The following is a 26836-nucleotide window of genomic DNA, read 5'->3' on the forward strand; positions in this document are numbered from 1 at the left end:
GTGTGTGCATGCGGTGGTAGTGACTGAGTGGCCGGGTGGGGCCCGGAGGGCAGCGCGGACCCGGGGATGGGTCGCGGGGGCGGGGAGAAAGGAGGGACCGTGGGCGCGTGCGCGTGCCGAAGGACGAGAAGGAGAGATCTGGGCGTGCCCGTGGGACCTCAGCTGTGTGTGGCCGAACGTGACACGCACGTGTGCGTGTCAGAGAGGAGGGGTGTTTTGCAGGTGAGGTACCACCTGCGTGTGCATATGAGACCTCAGCTGTGTGGGGACCCAGTGCGTCGGCGTTTGTGTGCGCAGGTGTACCTCAGGTGTGTGCATGTGGCCGAGTGTGTCCCCACGTGTGCGTTTCGGAGGGAAAGGGTGTCTTGCTGGCGAGACACCACTTGTGTGTGCGGCAGTGCCTCTGTGTGCAGATGTGACCTCAGGTATGTGCATTTGCCTGGATGTGTTACCACTTGTGCATGTCCCAGGGAAAGAGTGTATTGCACGTTTGGCACCATTTGTGTGTGCAGATGAGACCTCAGGTGCGTGTGAGTGGTCAGGTGTGTCGCCGTGCGTGTTTGTGGGGAAGGGATGTTTTGTGTGTGTGACACCCCTTTGTGTCTGGAGGTGTGACCTCAGGTGTGTACCTATGGCCTGTACCCTTTAGCCATCACTCCCATTCCCCTTTCCTCCAGCCCCTGGCAACCGTTAATCTACTTTCCGTTGATTAATCTCTGTCTGTTCTGGACATGCGATATAAATGGGATCATACAACAGGTGGCTTTTTTGTGTCTGGCTTCTTTCATTGAGCATAATGTTTTTAAAGTCCATGTTGTGCCATGTATCAGTGCTTCACTCATTTTTATAGCTGAATAATAATCCATTGTGTGGCTATACCACAGTTTGTTTACCCAGATAATGCTACTGTGAACACTCACATACAGGTTTTTGTGTGGACATGTGTTTTCAGTTTGGAGGGAGGAGGTAGTTGGGTCTGTCCCAGGGAAGCTCATGTGTATGGTCACACCTGCTCCTGTTGCCTTTGCTCATCCAGCAGTATTTCATTTTCCAGAATCCCGGCCCTGAGCCCCGAAGTGAAAGCCAGGAGCCTGACCGCTGTATGGGAGTAGATGGGAGGAGGCAGTGGCTCTGGGAACTGGAACCCTTCCCTGCAAGACTCACCCACAACCTGGGATCTCTGTCTGGGACTGAGACCACATGCCCCCTATCCTGTAGCTGCTGAGGTCAAACAGCCCAAAGACAGAGCAGAGTGGCAGGCGATGGAGCCTGAGGAGCCAGGTGAGGCACGTGTCAGGGTGGTGGTCATAGGGCTGGACATTTTCAGAAACCAGATTTTCCTCAGAACAGGCCCTGCTCCTGCTGCCTTCACTCTAGTGCGCTGCCATCCTCAGCCTAGTCCAGACTACCACCTCTTCACAGGTCTCCGGCCTCCCCTTCCTCCCACCATTGCTCTCCACACCGCACCGGAGGGGTCTTTAAACCCTGAACGGTGAGGCTACCTCTCCCTTCAACCTTCCATCCCTGCCCTGGTTGTCACATCGGGGTTGGCACACTCTTCCTGTAAAGCACCAGGTAGCAAATGTTTTCAGCTTTGTAGGCCAAGAGGCAAAACCAAAGATGTCAGGTAGGTACTTACCTAACAAGAGAGAAAACACATACCCACATATTTTTTCCCCCGGTGAAATCCAGAACTTTATCCAACGCTGAAATCTGAAGTTCATGTAACATTAATCTTCTGATGATTTTTCCCTCCCAACCACTGAAAAATGGAGAAACTCTTCTTAGCTCACAGTCTGTACAGAAATAGGCAGTGGGGCTGAGTTTGCTGACCCCTGATGTGACCAAATCCACACTTCTTCCCATGTCTTCTGGGCCCTGCATGACCTGATTTCTGCCTGTTTCCAGGCCTCACCCTACAGCTTTCCCTTTGCCCATCCCCCTGGCCACTGAATAGCATTGAAGCTTAGATATTACCTCAGAGGCCCTCCCTGGCCACCTGATTCAAAACAGGTGCCACACACATCTACATTATGTTTTTTAGCACTTAGCCACATTCGAAGACTGTATACTTGTTCCCATTTATCATAGACTGTGAGTGTCATGATGTGGTGCACAGTCCATGGAGTATTTCTTAAATGAATGAGTGAACAGACACCCTTCTGCAAAAAGTACTATTACCCGGTTGTACAGATAGAAAACCCAGGCTTTAGGTGAATTGAGCAACCCAGGGTCACTCAGCAGAGAGTGGTAAGGTGGATTTGATCCTAGGTCTGACAGACTCCACTTACCCCTCACATTCACTGTTTCCACCCTAGGAATGACACTGGGAAGAAGGTATGGGCACTTGGTACATCGGGGCCCCAGGGATCAGCTTGCCACTCTTGCCCCTGTGGGGAGGGGCAAAAAGCCCCACAGCAGCCCTTCATTCCTGGGAGTCTCATAGGATCTGAATTCAGGACAGCTGAGACTATTGCTTTTCCCTCAGAGCACTTGCCTACCTGGTCTCTCACTTTGTCCCCAAAATGACCTGCTGCCAGTGATGTCCATAAACCTGATAGCATGGGGCAGAGACTGTCACACGGCATATGATTTACTTTGTATGAAGTTCAAGAATAGGCACAACTTGTGTGCTGTCAGAATCTCAGCTGCAGTCACCCTGGGGCCAGGGAGAGTTTAACTGATTCACATTTTAGTATCCCCCTTCCAGGGGTGCATGTCGGGAGCTGTCCGTGGTGCTGAAAGTCCTAGTACTGAGGTGTCCAAAATGGTAGCTAAGAGCCACATGGAGATATTAAAACGTGAATCAGTTAAACTTCAAATTACACATCTAGTTTCTCAGTCACACCACCTGTGTTTCTACTGTTCGGGAGCCACATGGAGCTGATGGCTGATGAATTGGACAGCACAGCTCCAGAACATTTCCATCCTCACAGAAAGTTCTAGAGCTTGATCTAGACAGTGGCTATGTAGGTGTGTGCATTGGTCAAAACTCATTGAACTGAGCACTCGTACCTCTATTAAAAATATATATTTTTGAAAGCACAAACTCAAGTCTGACTGTGTGGGTTCAGATCCCAACCCATCACTTGCTTCATATCTTTGATTTAACCTCTCTCTGGCCCCCTCTCCCTACCTGTATAACAGAGTGATGATAGTACTTCTTTTTCCTTGTGTTAGGGAACTTGGCCAGAATTGCACAGCAAGCCCCTGAGAAGTTTGCGCCCTGGGGATGGCATTGAGTTGCAACACACGCAGCTGCAGCTGCCCTCGGGGACTCGGCCTCGGCTCATGGATAGTTCCTGTTTTAGAGCAGGGGTCTGAGGCGCAGCCTCCAAGTATCAAATCATAGGACTGCTTTTTGTGGGACTCTGAGCTCAGTGACCCCCTGCCCAGCGTGGGAGCCAGGACGGGATGGAGGATGTAAAGGTGGTGTGGCTTCTGGCAGCAAGGACACCATGAGGTGTTCCTATGTAAGGTTTCACTTCACAAAGACTTTCTAAGACGTAATGCCATCCATTCTCCCAGGAGCCTGTCCTTTCTGTACCCAGGAAGAAATAGGCCCAGAGCAGGGCTATGGCCAGTTAGTGGCACACAGTGGACCTGTGGGTCCAGGGTTTCCTACTCCAGGTATTTGTCATCCTCTGGGTCACCCTGGATCCATGGTGGCTGTGTAGACCCCTTTACGAGAGTCCAGGTGGGCTGTCGCATCCCCAGACTAATCCTGGGGGGTGTGGGTCACCCCATCTGTCTGTGTGGACACAGCTTTCTCCGCAGGACTCACTATCCTGGCTGGTCAGGGGTGGGGACAAGAGTGGGAGTGCTTCCATGCAAAAGCTCAACTCAAGCATCTTACCCCTCGATGCCTCAATTTCCTTCCTGTAAAATGGGTCCGGTAGTGTTGACCCTAACTGTCCCTCACAGGGGCAGAGTGAGGATCAAGCATCATGACGGGCACATAGTAAATGTTGAGGGCTGTGGTTCTGCCAAGCCCTGGAGGGTAAGCAGGGGGAGCAGACCCAGGGTGAGGAGGGCAGGAGGAAACACCTGGGGGAGGGTCAGGGCCCCTGGGAAAGAGTCTAGTGGCTGGCGGGGGGAGGGGTGTGAGGTGAGGGGACTTTGGGGCTTGGGTCTCTGGGGCCTGAGGGCAGATCTGGCCTCCCTCACATCCCCTCCCCTCCCCCAGCTCTTCTTTCTCAGGGGAGCATCAAGGAAGACAAGCCCAAGGCCCAAGATACTGCATTCCCAGCAGATGCCTTACACGTGAGTTTCCAAAAGTGCCGGCAGTCTCAGCAGGCATACTCTTTCTATTTCTGTGATGCTTCTACGCCTCGCCACTGGAATGGAGCCACAGCCCCCAAGGAGCATGAGTCCTGGGGCAGGGCCCCTTCCTCTGCCCTGGCCACTCTTCCTCCTCTTCCTCTTCTTCCTTCTCCCTTCACTCAAGGGTGGGGCTTAGTGACCCTGTCAGTCTAGGGCACCTTGGAGGAAATCCCATGCCTGACCGATCTGGGACACAGGCTCTTTATGGTCACCCTGTTTATCAGCCAATATCGAGGGAAAGGACAGAGCAGGGCCTGGCGTATGAGTGGATGGTGGTACTGAGCAGCATTTAGAAAGGTGGTTGGGGGCTTTGGGTGTTAATGGTAAATGATTACTCTGAAATTGATGGTACCTGCTGACAGGCCCTTTCTTCGTGGGGTCCCCAAGGAGACAGACACACACAAGCAGAGGGATTGTTGCCACACTTACTGGTCCCAGAGCACATGTGGCTGGTGTTGCATGTCATCACATCCTCCAAGCCTCCCCTGCCCGGCCCTAAAGGGGATGCAGACCACGCAGGTATGACAGATGGCTTTGTTGGGGGCTGACGGGCCATCAGCTGTCTCTGGGGGCCATAAAGCTGAGTGCTTTGGAAGTGATGAGGAATCACTGTGTCTTAATCTGCTCAGGCTCCTATAGCAAAATACCATGAACTGTGGCTTAATCAACAAAATTATTCCTCACAGTTTTGGAGACTGGAAGTCCAAGATGAGGGTGCCAGCAGGGCTGGGTTCTGCTGAAAGGCTCCTCCTGGCCCGCCGATGGACGGCCTTCTCCCTGTGTCCTCACACACTGCGCCAGGAGATGAGAGCACACGTGCTTTGGTCTCTCCCTCTTTTTTTTTTTTTAAGATTTCATTTGTCAGAGCGAGAACACCTTAGCAGGGGAAGCAGCAGACAGAGGGAGAAGCAGGCTCCCGACTGAGCAAGGAGCCCGATGCGGGACTCGATCCCAGGACCCTGGGATCACGACCTGAGCCGAAGGCAGAGGCCTAACCAATGAGCCACCCGGGTGTCCCATGGTCTCTCCTTCTTCTTATGAGGGCATTGGTCCCATCTGGGGCCCCACCCTCATGACCTCATCTAAACCTAATCCCCCCAAAGGCCCCAGTTCTAAATACCTTCACACTGAGGGGTAAAGCTTTAACAGGAATTTGGAGAAGACACAATTATTCAGGTGGGACTGCAGTACCCAGTGTCAAGGTGATAATAGTGACACTCACAGTGTGAGCCACACCCCTCCCCTCATGACAATAGGGTGTTTCCCAGAACATTCACATCCTGCTGTTCCCCATGGGGCTGGCCCTGCTCAGAGAGGGCCCATGGCTGAGCCACTGCCTGGGGGATGTTTCAGAAGCCTGTGACATTTAAGGATGTGGCTGTAGACTTCACACGGGAGGAATGGGGCCTGCTGGGCCCCACACAGAGGATCCTATACCGTGACGTGATGCTGAGGAACTACAGCAACTTGGTGTCCCTGGGTGAGGCCTTCCTGTCACCTCTTCATCCATGTCCCGTGTGTGTGTGTTTCCATGTGTGCTCACACATACGTGTGCATATTTAATCCCATGTCTTGTCACCAGTAACCCACACCCAGGTATGTCCTTGCTCTGACCTGTGTCCCCCAGTTGGGTCCCCTCTGTACAGAGTGGACACCCCACCCCACATCACCAGAGAGAGACCTCTCCCGTGCCTGGGGCACACATACTGCACTATCGGGCCTGTTGGGGCCTGGCTCCCTGTGGCAACAGCGTCAACATTTCCCTCCTACTTTCTAACTATGGGCAGGACTTCCCGATTGCAAACCAGATGTGATCTCCAAGCTGGAGCAGTGGGAAGACCCCTGGACTGTGAAGAGAGATGTCCCAAGAGGTCCAGGTGAGTGAAGTAAGGGTCTGTCAGATCAGGTGTTTTATAAAATTAATTTTCCTCCCCCCAGCTTTTCTTGAGGTATAATTGACAGATAAAAATTGTATATATTTAAAGTGTACAACATGGTATTTTGATATACATATACATTATGAAATGATCACCACTATCAAGCTAATTTATATATCCATCAGCTCACATAGTTGCAGTATTTTTTCTGTGGTGAGAACGCTTACAATCAACTCCTGTAGGAAATTTGAGGTCTACAATACAGTATTGTAACTATAGTCACCATGCTTCAGATCTGTTTATTTCTGCTCCTGGGGCAAGGAGGAGCAATGTACATGAAACAGGGAAGAGCTAGTAGGTACAGGATCCTGAAAACAAACCTGACAGTCCTCCAGTGGTCACTTCCCCAGACCCGACAGCCACTAATCTGCCTTCTGTCTCCATGATTTGCCTGTTCTGACCTTTCATGTAAATGAAGTTTATATAAATATGTTCATTTATTTTGCATACGGATACAGGCATACAGATACAGGCATACTATATGTGGTCTTTTTGTGTCTGGCTTCTACTCTCTGGGAATAGTGCTCTATGAATACTCACGTGCAGGTTTTTGTTTGAGTATCTGTTTTCCATTCTGTTGACCAGGCCCTGTTGCAGTAAGGGCGTGGTTATAAAACAACCCCAGTGGCAGCTGATAGGTAGGGTGGCTCTTGGTGGCCTTGGCCCATGCCTTTCTGTGTTCCATTCTACTACTTTCCTTCCCCACTGTGCAGAGGAGGCTTGACAGCAGGTCTGTGGTCACATTCTTGGGAAGGCCTGGTGCAGGGTTGGCCTTTGGCTGGTGTCTGGGAACGTGGTTTGGGGGAGGAATCCCACCATTCCTTAAACGATTAGGAGTGGCTCACTGCACCTAAACCATTTGTACAAACAATGTGGTTTATACTAAATGTCTGCTTTTCTTCTGGGAGTCTGGAATTTTGGTACATGCTACACAGTGGGTGCATATGTGGCCAGCCCCCAGTAAAACCCTGGTCACTGAGTCTCTAACAAACTGTAGACTACACTTCATGTGTCAGAATCCGGCGCTGAAGGGGTTTGGTGCACGCTGTGTGGCTCCACTGGGAGAGGACTCTGCGCCCTGCGCCTTTTCCTTTTGTTCATTGTGCCTGGTGTCCATTTGCTCTCATCAGTCACAGCCGAGAGTATGACTCTTTGTTGAGTCCTTTTTTTTTTTTTTAAAGATTTTACTTATTTGACAGAGAGAGATAGCCAGAGAGGGAACACAAGCAGGGGGAGTGGGAGAGGGAGAAGCAGGCTTCCCGCGGAGCAGGGAGCCCCATGCGGGGCTGGACCCTGGTCCATTCACTCTTCTGTCCTCGCTGCAGGCCCCCCCCGAAAGCCGCAGGTCTGTGTTGTCCAGTCTGACTGCTGAGGTTCTGTCCATCCCCCTCAGATTGGCAGTGCACATTTAGGTTAGGGCTTTAGCATGTTTCTTTGCTTATTTTTCAGACTCAGAGCCTGGGCCCCGAGCTGCATGGCTGCCTCTAGAGAAGGGCGCTCTGCGTCAGGGGCAGATGACAGTAGGACTCACAGGGCAGGATTTCTGGCACACCATCCAGAAAGAAGTCACAGGACATGAAGGCCAGGTGGCAGACAGACAATGCCAAGCAGTGACACTCAGCCAGGGAAAGAAGAGCCCAGAGTGGAGCTTTGCAGGAACTTTCTCCTGGCACCCATTCCTCACTGAGCATCAGTGCAATCCTCCAAGGGCTCAAGCTCCCACAAGCCACGTTGGCAAAGAGGGCCTCACCTGCATTTCAGTCCTAGATCAGGGGCGCCCCTGCCAAGAAGAAAGAGTGTGTATGGAAGCCCTCAGCTCTTTTCCAGACCTTAGTCACCCACAAGGAGCTCACATCGAGGGGGACACATTGGTGTGTGGTGGGTGGGGAGATGCCTTTGGCAAGAACACATGCCTTGTGGGCTGTCAACAGATTCCCAATAAACGGAAGCCCTACACGTGCGAGGAGTGTGGGAAGGCCTTTGGACAGAGCACACATCTCGTTCAACACCAGAGAACCCACACTGGTGAGAAGCCGTACACGTGCCAGGAGTGTGGACGGGCCTTCAGCAAGAACTCGTCCCTGGTTAAGCACCAGCGCATCCACACAGGTGAGAAGCCCTATGCGTGCAGCCACTGCGGCAAGCACTTCCGAGAGAACTCCTCCCTGGCCAAACACCAGCGAGTGCACACGGGCGAGAAGCCGTACACCTGTGGTGAGTGTGGGCGCGCCTTCAGCCAGAGCACTCACCTCGTGCAGCACCAGCGGATCCACACTGGGGAGAAGCCGTTCGCCTGTTGTGAGTGTGGCAGAGCCTTTGCTGACTCCTCAGCCCTCCTGGTCCACCATAGAACCCACACAGGAGAGAGGCCTTACGAGTGCCGCACGTGCTGCAAGGCGTTCAGCCTCAGCTCATCGCTGGCCGAGCACAAACGCTGCCACACAGGAGAGAAGCCATACGCATGCCGGGAATGTGGGAAAGCCTTCAGCCAGAGCTCATCCCTCAGCAAGCACCTGAGGACACACACGGGTGAGAAGCCGTACACATGCGGGGACTGTGGCCATGCTTTCAGCCAGAGTTCCTCCCTGGCCAAACACCAGCGGGTGCACACTGGCGAGCGGCCTTACGTGTGTAGAGAATGCGGAAAGACCTTCAGCCAGGGCTCCTACCTGACCCAGCACCTCAAGATCCACAGCGGCGAGAAGCCATTCATATGCAGTGAGTGCAGGAAACCCTTCGGCGATTCTTCAGCCCTAGTCCTGCACCAACGGGTGCACACGGGTGAGCGACCCTACATGTGTGGAAAATGCGGGAAGACCTTCAGCCAGAGCAAGTTCCTCACCCAGCACGAGAGGATACACACTGGGGAGAAGCCCTTTGTGTGTGGTGACTGTGGAAGGGCCTTCCTGCAGAGCTCCTCCCTCACCCTCCACCTCAGGACACACACTGGGGAGAAGCCTTACAAGTGCAATGAGTGTGGCAAGGCTTACATCCAGATGTCGCACCTCACTGAGCATTACCGGGTGCACACAGGGGAGCGGCCCTACGTGTGCAATGTGTGCAGCAAAGCCTTCAGCCGCGGCACACACCTCATGCAGCACCAGCGTGTCCACACGGGCGCCAAGCCCTTCATATGCAGCCTGTGCCGGAAAACCTTCTGCGAGGCTGCAGCCCTCATTCTGCATCAGAGGGTTCACGCTGGACAGAAGCCCTTTGAGTGTCACAAATGTGAGAAAAACTTCAGCCAGAGCAGATCTCTGGTCCAGCATCGGAAAATTCATTCCCAGGGGACACCATGAGTGCAGCGAGTATCAGAAAACCCTCAGCAGCTGTTTGGTTCTCATCCATCCGTGAACTGGGGGTGTGCCAAACATGGCAGAGACCTGGCTGTCCTTCATCCGGCGGAGGGTCCTGTGAGTGTCAGGAACTCAGGGCCAGTGCAGAGCAGCCCCCTTGCCCATGATACACTTCTCTCTGCAGGGTCACCCGGTTGAGTGAGCCTTCAAGGGGAGCAACAGCCCCTCTCATTTTCCATCATATGGGTTCCCACAGATACCCACCAGGTGGTAGGAGAGATCCACAGGTGTGGGCGGTCTTCTTGGCAGGCCTGAACAGAGCTCATTTCAGTTTTTGCCAAGGCAAAAATGAAATTAAAAAAAAAAAAGGTAAAAAGATGCTTTTTCGGGGCACCTGGGTAGCTCAGTCAGTTGAGCGTCCAGTTCTCTGTTTTGGCTCAGGTCATGATCTCAGGGTTCTGGGAATGAGCCCTGCAGCAGGGAGTCTGCTTCCCTCTCTCTGTCTCCCTCTGCCCCCACCCCCTGCTCGTGCACTCTCTCTAAAATGGGTAAATAAATCTTTAAAAAATAAAAAAAGATCTTTCCAGTTGTTTGTGCCTTGTATTAACTCAAGCCTTATGGTTTTTGTTTTGTTCCTCTGCCAGAAAGTAAGGTTAATAATGCCGAACTGTGGTGTGTCACAAAGTCGCTCTTACTTTGTTTGAGAGAGAGAGCACAAGCAGGGGGAGTGGGAGAGGGAGAAGCAGGCCTCCCGCCGAGGAGGGAACCCGATGCGGGGCTCGATCCCAGGACCCTGGGATCATGACCTGAGCTGAAGGCAGACGCTTAACCATTTGAGCCACCCAGGTGTCCCCAGTCGCAGTCTTTAAAAAAGACTTTGTATGTCATTCATCGGCTTTGGCGTGAGGATTCGTTAGAATCGGTTGAGCCAGTGATTCATGTAAGACCTTAGCACTTTGTAAGCACTTACACACATGGTTCTATTTCATCCTCTCAGCACCCCCCGGGATGCAGATATTTTTATCCCCACTTCATAGACAAGGAGTTGACTTTTTTTTTTTTTAAAGGCCTACTTATTTGAGGGGGGAAGGGGTAGAAGAGAGAGAATCCCAAGCCGACTTTGTGCTGATCATGGAGCCTGACGCAGGGCCCGATCTTACAACCCTGAGACCATGACCTGAGCTGAGACCGAGAGACGCTTAACCGACTGAGCCACCCAGGTGTCCCAAGGAGCTGAGATTTTGAGAGGTTAAGCCACTTGCCTGAGGCCCCCAGCTAGAAGCCATTCACTTTTCAGGATAAAAATACTAGAGTTAGCAGATGGAGACAGGGTGGCAACAGTCCCTCCATCCCTTTCAGCATATGCAAGGGGTATTTACTGTAAGGAGGCAGCTCTAGAATTTAATGTTCTTCTGAGACTGGGAGATGGTGGGATGATTGGGTCATGCTGAAGAAGCAGACTGAGCCATCTGGCGGACTTAGGCAAAGGCAAAAAGTAGGAGCTGGGAAGCCATTGCTCAATCTAGATGTTGCTTACGTGCCTAGTGGAGCCATTCCTTTGTTCCATCACAGGTGTGAGCCTTTCGCTTTCCCGCACAGCTTCACTCGGGTTCTCTGGCGCCATCAGGATGTGGTCTGGCCTTGAAGCCCCTGCATTCACCCAGCATAGCGCATCTTTCCAGTCATCCCTGTGTTGTCCAGGCCCAGCTTGTTGGTCTCCTGTCAGCATCAGCTCCAGGGCACCTCCTCACTGGCTGAATCAGAAGCAGCCTGTCTTCCCCGCGTGTCCCCCATGGCAGTATGAACATTGTGGTGTCATTGTCCATGTCCTCGTTCAGAGCCCACTCTGGACCCAGGGCCCCTTTAGCACACACCTGTCTCGTGCCTCTGTAGACCCATCCCCTGGCATATGGCAGGGCCAAAACTGAGAGGGAACGAGTGAGTGAACCAGTGAGACGCTGAATACAGAATGACTGCAAGGGAGTCCCCAAGACCACCTTCAGGCTCAGTGACTCACTAGGACTCCTACAACTCAGAACAGGCTGAGGGTTTATTACAGTGAAAAGGATACAAATGATCACCACAGAAGTAGAAGGCAGATAAGCTGGAATCCAGGTACAAGCTTCCACTTGCCCTCTCAGTGTAGTCATACAGACTCCGTAGTACTCCCCACTGGGAGCGACAGTACACATGGAGTATGGGCAGCCAGGGAAGGTGACCCAAGCCTGGTGGCATTTACTGGGGATTGGCCACATGGATGTGGGGTGCCTGCATGCCTGACCTTAGTTCCTGAGCCTCCAGCTGTCTCAGAGATAAGCCTGATACAGTGTGACTCAGGGTCCCCATCATAAATCATGCAGACTATCTCGCATAGCCTAAGGCCCCCCATAAGGAAAGACACTCTTATCAGGCACGATATTCCAAGGGCTTAGCGGTTCTCTCAGGAGCCAATCCCAAGGGCCAATCCATTCTTTACAACATGCAGTTTGGACACCCCAGGTCTACTGAGTTCTGTTTGCTGCACAATGACCCAGCACAGCTGGTGACCAGTGATGCCTCCTCACCCAGCCAAGTGCTACAGCTACTACTGCGGCACCAGAGAGAGAAGAGGCATCAGCCAACTGGAGGCAGTCTGGGTTGGGATGATGAGGATTCTCCCAGAGGCAGAGACAGCTTGGTTTTGTAGGGACAAGACTGTCTCAGGGGCTGCACCTTCAGGAGCGCGTCCCACGTGAGCCACAGGGACCAGGCTGCGAGGCAGGAAGAACTGGGCAGCTGGTGAGTCTCTGAGGCACCACACGGCACAGACGGGGCAGGCTTGCCACAGGCCACCCACTCAGCCTCTGTAAAAACAGGGACCGTGTCTTGGCAGCAAGATGGAGAGATGAGGGAGGGATGTGACAGTGCCAGCCCTCAACATAGTTTGCTTCCATCCTGCAGGGTGGTCGGGCCCAAGAACCAGCTAAATCCAGCTCCATGGGTTTGAAGTCCGGCACTACCCAAATGCGCTCTGGGTCTTTACGCTCTGCCTCATGTTCCTTGTCTGTAAATTGGGGATAGTGACCCCCTCCCCGCAAGGACTTAACATGTTAACTTGAAGAGAAAAAGTACGTCCAGTGTGAGTGTTGTTCCACCAGGAAGCAGTTTCCGCCAGAGGCAGGTCAGTGATGGTCATCGACTGGCTGCGGTTGGGCAATGAGAAGGAAGTGCAGCCAACAGCTAGCATGAATGGCCCTGCAGGAGCCTGGCTGGCCGGGGGGAGGGGCGGCACTTGTAGGGGCACAGGCTTGCAGATGGGAAACCCCCGAGCTTTTCTGGCATCTGATGATCAGGGTGGAGGCTGGCACAGGACCACACAGGAGTACGACGTAACCACAGAAGGCCCTGAGGCGATTCATTCTTCCCATAAGGCCAGACAGCCTCCAGGTTCTTTGCCCATTCCTATTGATGGCTCAAATGTGTGTGTCTCCTACCAAACATCTGTCTGCAAAGAGCTGTCTAGACACTGTGCAGAGGGCAGGGGAGCTGTGGGCACCGGCTGCAGGAGGCAGAGGCTGGGCATCCAGGCCCAGCCAGACCATCCTGGGGCAGGAGGCAAGGGGGAGTCCATGGGGCCTCAAGGCTCTCGCTTACCCCTTGGGTGGTGTGCATCTGCCCTTGAACACACCCTCGCGAAACATCGCATGCTCGCACACTGACAAAACACTCTCTCTCTGACCAAACTTCAGTCAGGCTCTTCTGAACAGTTTTTGATGAGGCTCCTGTGGCCTTCATTAGAGTCTAGCCAAGTCAGTTTAGTAAGACTCTCCCACCCTCCAAATCTATCTGCTTGGGTTCCTCATCCTCCCCCTCCCCCCAGTGATGTCTGACCATCCTGGCCTGCCTTCAGCGAGAATCCTGTTAGACACCCCCTTACCCCTGAGAGGAGGGGCAGAGGCAGAGGGAGAAGCAGGCTCCCCGCGGAGCCGGGAGCCCGATGCGGGGCTCGATGCGGGGCTCGATCCCAGGACCCTGAGACCATGACCTGAGCCGAAGGCAGACGCTTAACGACTGAGCCACCCAGGCGCCCTGAGGTGAGAGTTTCTTAACTCCACTTCTCCATGTTACAAAGTCAGGTTTATTATCTCCATGCTGTGGAGAAAGTAGAGACCCAGAGATGTAAAATCACCTGCCTGAGCAGGAGAGAGTAAGAAGCACAACTGGGAATTGAGATCAGCTAGGTCCCTCTCTGTAGCCTGTACCTCCTATTGCATCACCCTGCTCCTTAGCCAGTGGTTCTCAGCCTTGCCTACACTTGAGAATTTCCTGGATAAAAATCTGGATGCCCAAGCCAAACCGCAAACCGGTGAAATGTGGATCTGTGGTAGACAGAGTAATGCCTTCTCCCCCACTCTAATCCCCAGAACCTGTGCCTATGGTACATGACAGAAGAGAATTTGCAGATGGGGAAGAGTATCCTGGGTCACCAGGTGGATACAATGTCATCACAAGATCCTTCTAAGTGAAAGAGAGAGGCAAAGAGGGTCAGTCAGAGAAGGAAATAAGACGACAGTGAAGCAGACATGAAACAAGGAAAGTGGAGGAGGCAAGGAAATAGGTTTTCACCTGGAGCCTCTAGAAGGAACTGGCCCTGCCACCAGGGCGATTTTAGCCCCATGAGACCCATTTTGGACTTCTGACCTCCAGAAATGTAAGGTAATAGATTTTTGTTCTTATAAGCTACTATGTTTGTGGTAATTTGTTAGAGCAACAACAGGAAACCAATACAGCCTCTCTAGACACAAACCAGACCAGTGGAGCAGAGCCAATTGTACCTGGGTGGGGAAAAAAAACCAGGGATGATGGTTCATAGAGGTGATAAAATAGAAACCAGGAAAAATGTGGGGCTCTCTTCACTGGCAGGTGGATGGAAAGGCAAGTTCTGCTTGGAGGCAGGGAGGCAGTGATGTGAAGCTGGGCTGGGCAGAGAAGGCAGGGCTGAGAGCTGGAAAACGGGAGCCCCCAGAGATAACGCCTTCGGTGGTGCAGGAAGAGATGGTCACAGCAGAGTTGCGAAACTGGACTGACACTGCCCAGAGTGCCTGGTGCACAAAAGGGGCCCAATAAAGATGTGGTCTGTTGTTAGGATTATTGTGGGTGAGCATCTTGGGGTTGTTCCTCTGACAACAAAAGGCAGAAAACCACAAGGAGAGGCCAAGAAGACCCAAGGAGATGAGGGCAACCAGTGCCACCCACAGGCCAAAGCCCAGTTCAGTGCTTGACAGGTGGGATGGGTCTTGGCCAGGGGGGCGGGGGGGTCGGAGCAAAGGGTTCCTTGGATTAGGACCCCTGTGGTGTGTCTACCGGTGGTCAGAAAACACGAAGGGGCCGTTTACACAAAATAGCAAAGCAGGCAAATCCATGGAGGCAGAAAACAGATTAATGGCTGTCGGAAGCTGGGGGTAGGGGGAATAGGGAGTGACTGCTCGTGGGTATGGGGTTTGTTTTTGGAGTGATAAAAACCTTCTGGAATCAGACGGTGGTGATCTTTGCACAACCTTGTGAATATAATAAAAAGTGAACTGTACACTTTAAAAGGGTGAACTTAAGGTATGTGAACTATAGCTTAAAAAGAAAAGAGTTAATTTTTAAAGGGGAAGGAATATGGAAAGATGACCAGGTAAAGGGGCAAACTCTGGCAACAGGGAGGGAAGCAATGAGAGTCTGTGGGGTGTAAGATGAGGGAGGTTGAGATGCCTCAGGCCTTCAGGACGATGGGAGGTAACGGGGGACGTGGAGAGAGTGTGGCCACCGGGGCTAGTCCCTGGTTTGGAGCTTCCGGTGCTGGAGCAGGTATGAACTGTAGCAGAAGGCCTTGTCACACTCACTGCACGTGTAGGGCCTCCCTCCCGTGTGGATCCACTGGTGCTGGCTAAAGTCCGCAGTGCCCTTGAAGGCTTTGCTGCAGTCCAAGTACTCTCAGGGCTTCTCATCTGTGTGGATCTTGTGATGCTCAATGAATGTGGAACTCTGCCCAAAGGCCGTGCCACACTCAATGCACTCATATGGCTTCTCGCCGCTGTGTGTCCTCTGATGGTGGATCAGGGTGAGCTCCACCTGCAGGCTTTCCCAGGATCCCCACACTGGTAGGGCTTCTCCCCTGTGTGAATCTTGTGTTCTGCAGATCTGAGCTCCCTGGGAAGGCTTTGCCACACTACCTGCATTTGTACCACTTCCCTCCGGTGTGGGGCCTCTGGTGTACTTTTTAGTATACTATACCAGAAAAGGAAGACTTTTCTACACTCATGGCATTCATAGGGTTTTGCTTCAGTATGGATCCTCTGGTGATCAATGAGGTTAGACTGGCACCGAAAGACTTTCCCACAGGTGCTACATGGATAGGGGTTTTCCCCAGCGTGAGTCTTCTCATGCACAGAGAGAGCCAAGTGCTGCTTGAAACTCTTCTCACACAGGCGCACCTGCAGGGTTTCCTGTCCACACAGGCTGCCTACAACACCGCTGGCTCTGGAACCTGCTCAAAGCTTCCTCCATGTGCGACTAACATGTGTGGTTTCTTTTCCACAGCAATGCTCTCTTGTCTTATGGGGCCGGAAGACAACTTTACTGCCTGAAACCTCTCCCCACACTAGGAGTTTCCATGTTGGGGAATGACCTTTGCTTAAAATCTTGCCTGAAAAAGGATCCTCAGTAGGATCTCTGTTCTGGTTTCCTGAGTAGGCCTCAGGAGTGTCAATGTCTTTGAAGGCAGAACCCCATAAAATCTCTTTTCTGATGACCTCCTTTATTACCCCCATAAGGAACTGCAGCAGGTCTTTGAATATGCTCTGTGGTCACCTTCCTTGATCTGAAAGAAACCAAGATCACAGATGTTAACTTTGTTGACTTTCTAAACAGAAAAGAAACCAAAAGGATTGATGAAGTGGATGGAATTACTAGAGCAATTTTTCACCCCTCCTTGTGTACATACCTTTGGCCATATATGTCGTTCCTTTCACCAAAGGCCGCATGGATACCTCTTCTTGACTTTGGGTGTGGCCATGTGACTTGCTTTCTAGAATCTCAATAGAATCTGAGTGGAACTGCTAGTATGTTAGTTCTGAGCCTAGGCCTCAAGCCTGCAGGCATCTCTGCCATCACCATGGGACAAATTTGCCCTGTGAGCCCTATAAGACAAGTGCAGCAGAAATGGACCCAACCACCCCCCCCCCGCCAAAGAAAAAGAAAAGAAATGGACCCAACCTATAGCCTGGAGCCAAGCCCAGACCAGATTAGCCAATTCTTAGACTCAGGAGAGAAATAAGTGCTTACTGCTCTCAGTCACTGAACTGTTGTAACTAACTATTCGTTACAGAGCAATAACTGACTGATATAACTGCCAAATTAAAGTGAATACTCTCTGGGGGCGCCTGGGTGGCTCAGTCGGTTAAGCGTCTGCTTTCGGCTCAGGTCATGATCCCAGGGTCCTGGGATCGAGCCCCGCATCCGGCTCCTCCCCTCCTTCTCCCTCTCCCACTCCCCCTGCTTGTGTTCCCTCTCTCGCTGTTTCTCTGTCAAATAAATAAATAAAATATTTTAAAAAGAATGAATACTCTCTGAAAAAGATGGGGTTTGAATTCTGGGGAGAGGATGAGAAAGAGACAGAGGCAGAGAGGAAGAGAGGAGAGTCTAGTCAGGAAAACCCAGAGGCCTAGAGCACTGGTCCAATAATCAGAGAATAAGCATAAAAGGTGTCTCTGAAAGTCTGGGGTATGTGTGGAAGGGCCATGGTGGGTATGGAAAGTAAGTGGGAATCCAGTTAAGCAGCTTCAAGCAAGGGAACATTGTCAGTCTGCCATTCATTCATTCATTCATTCAACTCTTCTTGGGGCTCCGACCTGTGCTAAGCACCAAGGATGCCCTGGCCTCAGGTCATAGAAAGGGCAGGACTCCTCTCAGCTCTAAAAGCACAGACTCCCAATCTGGACAGAGAGGAAGGCCCTGAGGAAAGCTTCCATCGACTTTCCAGGTCACCCACACCTACTGTCAATCCAGGCTCGTTACTCCCTGGCACCTGGGTCTCCTCTGGCTGTTGCCCTCTCTCCCCTCTCCTCAGAAGCCTCCCAAAAAGTCCCACACTCATAACAATGCCCCTTCATCCCATTATGGGCTGAACTGTGTCCCGCCCAAATTCACACGTTAACATCATAACCTAACCCCCAGTATGTCCCAGAATGTGACTGTGTTTGGAGATAGGACCTTTAAAGAGATAATTAACATTAGAGGAAGTCATATGGGGCCCTAATCCAGTGACTGGGAGGGAGAGACACCAGGGGTATGCTAATGAGGAAAGGCCACATGAGGACAGAGCAAGAATGTGGCCATCCACAAGCCAGGGAGAGAAGCCTCAGGAGAAGCCAACCCTGCCAACACTCTGATCCTGGACTTCCAGCTTCCAGAACTGTGAGAAAATAAATGTCTATTGCTTAAGCCCCCCAGGCTGTGGTATTTGGTTATGGCAGCTGCAGCAAACTAATACACTCTCAGGCCCCTGAGCCAGCCCTGCTCTCCCCTTGGATGCTGCACTCCAACCCATCAACCCTGTCTGCCCCGTCTTCAAAACAGACCTGTATCTGACCACTTACCAACACCCCCACCTCCACCACCTGATCTGACCTCCCCGGGGTTCCAGCAGCATTCACCTCCCAGGTCTCTCTGCCTCTACCCTCACCCCAAGAGTCTTCCTGTGACAGCCACAGGAACCCTACAAAGAGCTAAGCCACAGCCCAGCCCTCCGCCCAAAGGCTCCCCATGGCTCCCACCTCTCTCAGGGTAGACATCAAAGTCCACACGTGGCCCATAAGCCCTGCACCATCTACCCCATGGGCCTCCCCATTCTGTCCCTACCCTTTGCTGTCTCCTTCCTCAACCCACTGCAGCTGGGCCTCCTTGCCTGTACCCACCTCGGGGTCTTGGGATTGGCATTCCATCTACTGAAACATTCTCTCTGTCCCTCCCCTCTATTCAGGATCGGTTGAGATGCCAACTCCTCAGAAACAGGTTTTTGTTTCTTTGATTACTGTCTGCCTTCCCAACAACACCAGCTCCACAGAGGCGGGCGGTGCCCGTCGCGTTCGCTGCAGTGTCCCATCTGGAATGGCACTGGCCCTTACTGCTCGGCATGGGACTGGGGAAGGCAGAAGGGGCTCACTCTGGCTGCAGGCAAAGGTCTGATGAGCTGAAGGAGACCCCACAGGCTGGGGTCAATAAGCATGGGCGAGGCCAACCTCAAAGCCTCACCTGCACACAGGCTGGGCCACTGTCCTGGGCCCCCGGCTGGAGTCTTCTGCTTCAACTCTCACACACCCACATGCACATACAGAGGACATATTCTCACACAGTCACACATCCAGGCATCCGCACTATCACACAGTCACATCCATGATCACAGCCACAGTCACTGCAGCAACATACAGCAATCATACCCAGTCTGGGGCCTTCCTGCTGTTCTCAGGCCTTCCTGGGCAGCACCAGCAGACGCCATCACACGGTGCGACAGCCACACAGTGCTGCAGGATTGTCGCGTATGGTGACTAGCAGACACACACACACACACTCGCGCACACGATACCCACACACGTGGTCGGAGAATGACACACTCAGCCTAGCCTCCGGCGCACCTACAGTCATGCAGGACAAACAGGTGGGATCCCCTGTAAATAGTCACGAAAAGCAGCACACACGACACACGATGCACGCCCCCACGCACCGTGCACGGTCCCGCCGCGCGCACAGCCCCGGGCCCAACTCTCCGCTCACGTCCGCCGCGACCCCACCATGGGCCAGCCTTCCGCTCCCTGCCCGCCCAGACTACAACTCCCGGCGTGCCCCGAGGGTGCGCAGGAGGCGGCCCGCGGCCTTCTGGGGACTAGGATATCCAGGGGGACGGCGGGGCCGCGCGCGCGCTGTGAGCGCGGGAGCGGAGGCCCCGGTGAGCGCGCGCGCGCCCGTTGGACAGCGTGGCGCATTCTGGGAGTCGTGGTCCCGGCGAGCCGGCGCCTCCGAGGGAGCTCCCGGAAGTGGCCGGCGCCGCGCGGGTCAGGTGGGTCTGGGTGCGGTCCGCGGGGCTCGCGGCCGGAGGGGAGCGCTCAGGCCCCTCTCTCGGGCGGCCCGTGCCAGGCGTGCGGGACTGAGGCGCTGGCCACGAGCGGCGCGACTGGAGGGCCGACTGGCGGGCGCCCAGGCCGGCTGTGGAGCTCCCTGATCGAATGTGGGGCCGGCTGACTGGGGTGCCGCCTGAGAGAGCGCTTCAGCGGCGGCCGCATGGCGGGGCTGCGTTTCTCACTGACAGCCGGCTGTGCTGTGTGGCTGAGGGGGACGGGGCGTGAGCTTCCGGGGGCGTTGTGTGCGGTTGTGAGCGAGAGCGTTGGCGTGCGGCCGGCCGTGTGCCTGGAGGTGTGCCCGCGAGCGTCCGCCGTCCGACTGAGCGAGACGGCGGCCCGGAGACACGGGCGACTGCGGGAATTCGCCGCTGTGCGGGCCTGTGCGCTCCGCACGGGGCGACCCTGAGGTGTTCTGCGCCCGCGTATATTTCGGGCTGCGTTTGACTGTGTGACTGAGGTTTTGTCGGGCCCGAGATCTGGGTGATCGGCAGAGTTGAGCACGTCTGGGGCAGAGGCTGTGCTCTGCCACGTCTGCGGCCGGCCGCCCGTCTGGGGCCGCGGCCGTGTCCCCCAGCAGCGCCGGGGCGCTCGGGTCGGCGGGAGGCTGCGCGGCCCGCAGGCGGCTCGTTCAGCACGTGCCGGCCGCGTGCCGGGCCTGTCCGGACGCCTGTGGCGGAGCGCCGTGGCTATAGCCTCCCAGCAGCCCTCTGAGGTAGGTGCCGGCCCCGGACGGCTCCGGCAGGGCCCCCTCTCTCCGGTCGGTTCAGCCCTCGGGCCGCGGGCCTTGACCCGGTGTGAGCTCCGGCAGGGCCCACTCTCTCCAGTCGGTTCAGCCCTCGGGCCGCGGGCCTTGACCCGGTGTGAGGTCAGCGCGCGGGCGGCCGGGCTAAGGCAGGTCCGTGCGCACGCGCCTCGGAGACTGTCAGCAGGGATTCCCCAGAACAGGCGCTCCGGGGTATAAGAGAGCTCAGGGTCCTGCGGCATCTCTCCCATCCCCGCCAGCCCTGCCTCGCCTCCCGCGTGGACGAGCGCGCCCAGCCCTCCCAGGTCCCTCCTTGTGCTCGGCACCCGTTACAGCGCACTTGACGTGGGCCGTGCCCTGGGCGCTGTCGGTCCGGCGGGCCCAGTCCCCCTGGGGCCGCACGCGGTTACAGCCCGAGCTGGGAAGAGGGAGACGCAGGGCGCTCGGGGTACTTAGCTTGCTCCCAAGCGCTCGGGCCGCGCTTGGAGGAGAGGGCAGGTAACGAGCAGTTTGGAGGACTGCGAGAAATTAGGTGCAGAGAGAGACCTGAGAACACGAGAATAACAGGGACAAAGGCTGAAAAGATGGGGCCTGGGGATAATGGCAAGGACAAGGTGACAGGAGGTCCACGTGAGCTTCATGGTGGGGTTAGGGGCTAGAACCCAGTTTTGCCAGAAGTTGCCAGCTGCCCCTGAAAGGCTTCAGCATTGGGGTCTTATCTTACTAACGTTTGCTTCTCCCTGTGCCCAGGGCCACGGCTCAAGTGCCAACCAATCTTTGTTACCTCTTTTCTATTGTAGCCGTCTTAGCAGCTGTGAAGCGGTATATCATGGTTTGATTTGCATTTCTCTGGTAGCCATGACGTTGAGCATCTTTCATGTCGCCCGTTGGCTCTTTGTATATCTTCTTCGAAGAATTGTCTAGTCAAAACCTTTGCCCATTCTTTAACTGGATTATTTGTCTTTTTATTATGGAGTTACTTAGATACGGGTTCTTTATCAGATATATAATTTGCAAATATTTCCTGCCATGTCGTGGGTTGCCTTTTTGCTTTCTTGGTGGTATCCTTCAAATCATGAAAGTTTTTAATTTTGATGAAGTTCTTTATCTACTTTGTCTTTCATCACTTATCCAGGAAGGCTTTGCATTTTTTTTTAATTAAAGTATAGTTTACACAATATTATTTTGGTTTTAGCTGTACAACATAGTGATTCAACAGTTATATGCAGTACAAAATGATCACAATAAGTCTAGTTACCATTTCTTACCATACAAAGTTAATACAATATCTTTATATTCTGTGTGTTATACATTACCTCCCCATAACCTATTTGTCTTATAACTGAAAGTTTGTACCTCTTAATCCCTTTCACCCAGTCCCAAACCTCCTTCTCCTCTGGCAGCCGTCAGTCTGTTCCCTGTACCTATGAACCTAGTTTTGTTTTGTATGTCCATTTGTTTGTTTTTTAGATTCCACGTGTAAGTGAAATGAAATGGTATCTTTCTCTGTCTAACTTATTTCACTTAGCATAATACACTCAGGGTCCATCCATGTTGTCATAAATGGCAAGATTTGGGCGCCTGGGTGGCTCAGTTGGTGAAGCGACTGCCTTTGGCTCGGGTCATGATCCTGGAGTCCCGGGATCGAGTCCCACATCAGGCTCCCTGCTCAGCGGGGGGTCTGCTTCTCCCTCTGACCCTCTTCCCTCTCATGCTCTCTATCTCTCCTTCTCTCTCTCTCAAATAAATAAATAAAATCTTAAAAAAAAATAAAATAAATGGCAAGATTTTATTCTTTTTTATGGCTGAGTAATATTCCAATATATATATGGGCTACATTTTCTTTATCCATTCATCTATTGATGGAGAGTTAGGTTGCTTCCATATCTTGGTTATTATAAATAATGCTGCAGTGAATATAGGGATGAATATATCTTTTCACTTTAGTGTTAGTATTTTTTGTTGTTGTTTTTAAAGATTTATTTATTTATTAGACAGAGAGAGACACAGTGAGAGAGGGAACACAAGCAGGGGGAATGGGAGAGGGAGAAGCAGGCTTCCCGCCAAGCAGGGAGCCCGGTCCCAGGACCCTGTGATCGTTACCTGAGCCGAAGGCAGACGCTTAAGGACTGAGCCACCCAGGCGCCCCTAGTGTTAGTGTTTTTATTTTCTTTGGATAAATGCCCAGAAATGGAATTGCTGGATTATATGGTACTTCTGTTTTTAACTTTTTGCATTATTTTTAAGTTTTGCAGAATACTGACCAAAATTAACTGTACCCTGGGTCACAAACCAAGTCTCAGCAAATTTGAAAGGATTAAAATTGACTAAAGCACATTTTCTGAGCACAACAGTCTTAATCTGGAAATCAACAATAAAAAGACAACTAGAAAACCCCAGTTATTTGGAAATGAAAGACCAGATTTCTAAAAAACCCATGGATCAGGAAGAAACCACAACAGAATTTAGAAAATATTTTGAACTCATTAAATGATAATGAACATGCAGCATCAAACTTGTGGGTATGCAGCTAAAGCTGTGTTTAGAAGGAAATTTATAGCCTTAAGTACATGTATTAGAAAAGAGAAAAGAAAGGCTGAATGTCAATTATTTAAGTATCCATCTCAGAAGCTACAAAATAATTAGCAAGTAAAGTGAGGGAATGACCATGTAGCTAGCTGGGGAGTGTGTGTGAGATAGGAGGGAGACCTTGTTCTGTGTGGGAGGAACACTGTAAGCAGACTGGCCATGGGCTGAGGCTGCCTTGGTTTGTAGCTCAGCAACTCCCCATCCCTTCAGTATCTGGGAAACTTTGAGCAAATCTTCTCCTCTATATCTGTTTTCATATCCGTAAAATGGAAAGGAAGTTCCTACCTCCTGAGTTTTTGTAAGTTTTAAATGAGTTACCGTATGCAAACGTTTATAATGGTGCTTAGCACCTGATTATTTTGAGCATCTGTGTCTCTGTGAGAATGAGTTACATCTTACAGGCCCCAAGTCTGCATCTGCCCTGCTCTACAGGTATGAGCAGAGCCCCAAGTTCCACATGATGACAAAGTTCTGGCATTCCTGCAGACCCAGTTCCAACACTCCAGCCATCCTGTGCCTCACTTTTGTGCTGCTCCTTGATGGCCATCCCCAAGAACGCTCTGAACCCAGTGCCCTGGGAACAGGATGGCTTTCTACGCGTGAAGGTGGAGGATGAGGAGGCCAGCCTCTCTGAGATCCAGGAGTCTAGCTCTGGCCACACTGCCCACCCCGAGGCTGCACGTCTTCGTTTCCGGCGCTTCTGCTATGAGGAGGCTTCCAACCCACATGAGGCCCTGGCCCAGCTCCGTGAACTGTGCCGCCAGTGGCTGCAGCCTGAAGCACACTCCAAGGAGCAAATGCTGGAGCTGCTGGTGCTGGAGCAGTTCCTGGGTGTACTGCCCCCCACGATCCAGTCCTGGGTGGGTGCCCAGTTCCCCAAGAGTGGTGAGGAGGCTGCCATGCTGGTGGAAGGTCTGACTCGGGCACTCGACAAGAGAGGTGAGAGGGAGCGACTGGTAACTGTTCACAGCACACTGTGGGCAGAGCCTGGACTGGAATGTGGGGAGTGCAGGGTTTGGGCTTGGGGTCGCTCACACATGTACTTGTCACCTTTGTACCTCACCCAAACTTTCACACAATGTACAAAGCAGATATGTTTTGATTGCTAATGACCAAAAACCCAGTTCAAACTGACTGAAGCAAAGTAGGGAGGCTTTGGGCGCCTGGGTGGCTCAGTTGGTTAAGCGACTGCCTTCAGCTCAGGTCATGATCCTGGAGTCTCGGGATCGAGTCCCGCATCGGGCTCCCTGCTCAGCAGGGAGTCTGCTTCTCCCTCTGACCCTCTTCCCTCTCGTGCTCTCTATCTCTCATTCTCTCTCTCTCAAATAAATAAATAAAATCTTTAAAAAAAAAAAAAGTAGGGAGGCTTTGTGGCTATATCCGGGAGCTTAGTTGATGGTATCAGGACTTTTTTTTTTTCTGTTTCTCAGTTGGGTTTTCCTACATTAGCTTTGCTCTTTTTTTTTTTTTTTTTTTTTTTTGAGAGAGTGCACAGAAGCGGGGGTGAGGGGAGGGGCAGGGGAAGAGGGAGAAGCAGACTCACCACTGAGCAGGTAGCCTAATGGGGACTCAATCCCAGGGCCCTGAGATCATGACCCGAGCCGAAGGCAGACACTTAACCAACTGAGCCACCCAGGCACACCTAGCTTTACTCTTAAGTAGCTTCTATCCTTAGAGACAAAATTGGCTCAGCAACCCAGGCTTATGTCTTATCAGTGTGGAAACCCCAGGGGAGAACACTAAAAGGTTCCTGGGCTGAGGCCCACTGAACTGGTTGGGGTCTTGTGCTTGTCTTATGGCTGACCAGATCCCAGGGACTAACATGAGCAAGGAAAACCGGGCTGCTGTGGGCTGGAAGCCTGTGGGGGTGGGGGTGACAGAAATGCCAGGTGTCTCCATGTGTCCCCTCTGAATCCTCCGTCTGCTGGCCCTGTAGGATCTGGGTGAGTCAGACCTGCCCTTAGCCAGAGTCGGCACTGTGGCTCCGGGGGACCAACACAAATGTCCCAGCCCAGGGAGGTCCTATAGGATGCAGGGAGGCTGCAGCCCCAGGACAGTCGAGAGCAGGGAGTGAGGGCTTCTCCCAGAAGGGCCCCGCCTGGCCCAGCCTGGCCCGGCCTGGCCTGATAGTGGCAGATAGTGTGTGTATGCCAGGACCAGGGAGGAGATGTGCTGTGGGTAGGCGGAACAGAAATATGATTAAGGCTTGGTAGATCCAACCACTGCTCCTCTTCCTCCTGTGACTTTCTTGTGCCTCTGTTACCCTGTCAATAAAATGGGAATTGCAGTCATATGCCTACCTCAATGTCAACGCCTGGCACAGATTAAACACAGTGGAAACTGTGGCTGTTAGGACGATTTTTTAGCTCCTTGAGAAACAGACCTTTCTGGAGAGGTTGGTCATGTGCCTTCCCTTGGCCTCATCAGCTATGCCCAGGCAGAGGTCACGGGCACAGGGAGAGGGGGCAGTGGCGCCCTTCTCCTGCAAGGTCGAGGTTTTCAGAGAAAAGGCAATATGGCACTGAGACAAGGAGAAGGAGCTAGCAGTCCAGGCAGAGGGAGTGGTGCAGGGGAAGGCTCAGTGGTATGATATGGACCAGTGCATTCTGGGAAGAGCAGGTTGTGCGATGTTTCTAGAATAGAGGAAGAAAGGGGGGTGTGGGACCAAGCATGTGGCTGGGGAAGCTGGGGAGTTAGGAGGACATCTGTGGGCTTAGAGGAGGAAAGCTGAAATCTCAACTTGGCCACTAACTAACTGTGTGATCTTGTACCAGTTAGTTACTCAAGACCTTCCTTCAGCTGGGCCTCAGTTTCCTTGTGTGAGGCACAGTAGTTGCAGTATGTCCTTGTGAGAGCGGATTGAAGCTGAAATGAGGCAATGGAAATGACCAACTGTACTTGGAGACTAGCACATAACAAGAGCCTAAGAATGACCAGCAGCCCTGGAAGACGAGCAGTATAGTGTCCCTCTCGTACAGGTGGGGAAGCAGGTGCAGACAAAGGCTAGATTGCCCAAGGCCCTGGAGCTGGCTAGTAGCAGAGCTGGGGCCCCACTGTGGACTCAAGCAGCAGCTGTTTGCCTGTCCCCATCTCTTCCTGGAATCTGTCCAGTACACGATGCTCTTAAGTGTCCCCAGGTGCCCTGTGCACCCATCAAGGGTCAGTTCAGTTCAAAGGTCAGCTCAGGCACACTGCTACCTCAGACACAATCCAGTCTCTGGCTACCTTTTAACCACACTCTGCCTTCACAGCCATTTAGAGTGGGCCTCAGGCCTCCCGGGGTCTTAGGGAGGCCAGGTAGGCGTGTCACCCACTCACCCTCAGCAGCAGTTGTCTACTTAGGGCTCAAGGTAGAGTCTACTGTAGAAAATTGCACAGTTGTCAGCATCTAGAACTGATTCCCTCATTCAGCCAGTAGTTACTGAGCAGCTGCAGAAAATGCTCAGTAGGCTGTCTAGGTCCAGGGGGAAGGCACCGAGAGCTGGGGCCTGCTCAGGGGGAGTGAGTACACAGGCACTTGGCAGGGACAGATCCCTGTGCGTGCTTACTTGCTCTCACTCTCAGTGTTTCAGTTCAGTTCAACCTCGGGGTCTTCCTTCTGACACTTGAGCCAAAATCAGCAGCCTTGAAGAATGGAGAGTTTGGGGAGGGGGAGGATTGAAACCTGTGATCCAGTTTTCAGTGGTGTGGGAGGACAGCCCTATGTCCTTGTGTCATCCAGGACATCAAATGAGAAACTTTCCTTTGGAAATGGGGCCAAATGTCAGGAGTGGCTTTGTCTCCCCTTACAGAGTGAGACCAGGACCCAGG

At 52.8% G+C, this 26836-nt stretch overlaps 2 protein-coding genes and 1 long non-coding RNA gene across 9 annotated transcripts in view; 2 read left to right on the top strand and 1 right to left on the bottom strand.

The window, feature by feature from the left end:
• LOC112806572 (uncharacterized) lies at window positions 1-16761 on the top strand. 5 transcript variants are annotated; one of them, XR_003203889.2, is made up of 7 exons: window positions 4193-4263; window positions 4686-4842; window positions 5677-5803; window positions 6111-6200; window positions 7710-9673; window positions 12497-12716; window positions 13960-16761. XR_003203889.2 is itself a non-coding variant. In XM_025848880.2 (6 exons), the coding sequence occupies exons 1-6, from the start codon at window positions 67-69 to the stop codon at window positions 9557-9559; spliced, it is 2457 nt and encodes an 818-aa protein (XP_025704665.1). In that variant the 5' UTR covers window positions 1-66; the 3' UTR covers window positions 9560-10132. The 5 variants fall into 5 exon arrangements, 3 of the variants coding, with proteins under 3 accessions (XP_025704665.1, XP_025704667.1, XP_025704669.1); XM_025848880.2 differs by lacking the exons at window positions 12497-12716; window positions 13960-16761 and adding an exon at window positions 1-222 and having other exon boundaries at window positions 4187-4263; window positions 7710-10132; XM_025848882.2 differs by lacking the exons at window positions 12497-12716; window positions 13960-16761 and adding an exon at window positions 1113-1281 and having other exon boundaries at window positions 4187-4263; window positions 4711-4842; window positions 7710-10132.
• ZSCAN22 (zinc finger and SCAN domain containing 22) overlaps window positions 14146-26836 on the top strand; it is a 15688-nt gene continuing 2997 nt past the window's right edge. The window contains exons 1-2 of one of the 3 annotated variants that reach the window (XM_073888994.1): window positions 14146-14251; window positions 23513-23965. In XM_073888994.1, the coding sequence (XP_073745095.1) occupies window positions 23566-23965 (400 nt within the window). In that variant the 5' untranslated portion in view covers window positions 14146-14251; window positions 23513-23565. The other 2 variants (XM_025848936.2, XM_073888995.1) reach the window with 2 other exon arrangements.
• Window positions 16266-19461, bottom strand: LOC141371788 (uncharacterized). Its single transcript, XR_012377021.1, has 3 exons — window positions 19352-19461; window positions 16524-16719; window positions 16266-16400 (listed from the first exon to the last, which is right to left on the bottom strand). It is a non-coding gene; the product is annotated as an uncharacterized lncRNA (long non-coding RNA).

This window comes from Callorhinus ursinus, unplaced genomic scaffold (genome assembly GCF_003265705.2).
Source record: "Callorhinus ursinus isolate GAN/ISIS: 27379988/994484 unplaced genomic scaffold, GSC_fseal_2.0 scaffold100, whole genome shotgun sequence".
NCBI classification, from domain to species: Eukaryota; Metazoa; Chordata; class Mammalia; order Carnivora; family Otariidae; genus Callorhinus; species Callorhinus ursinus.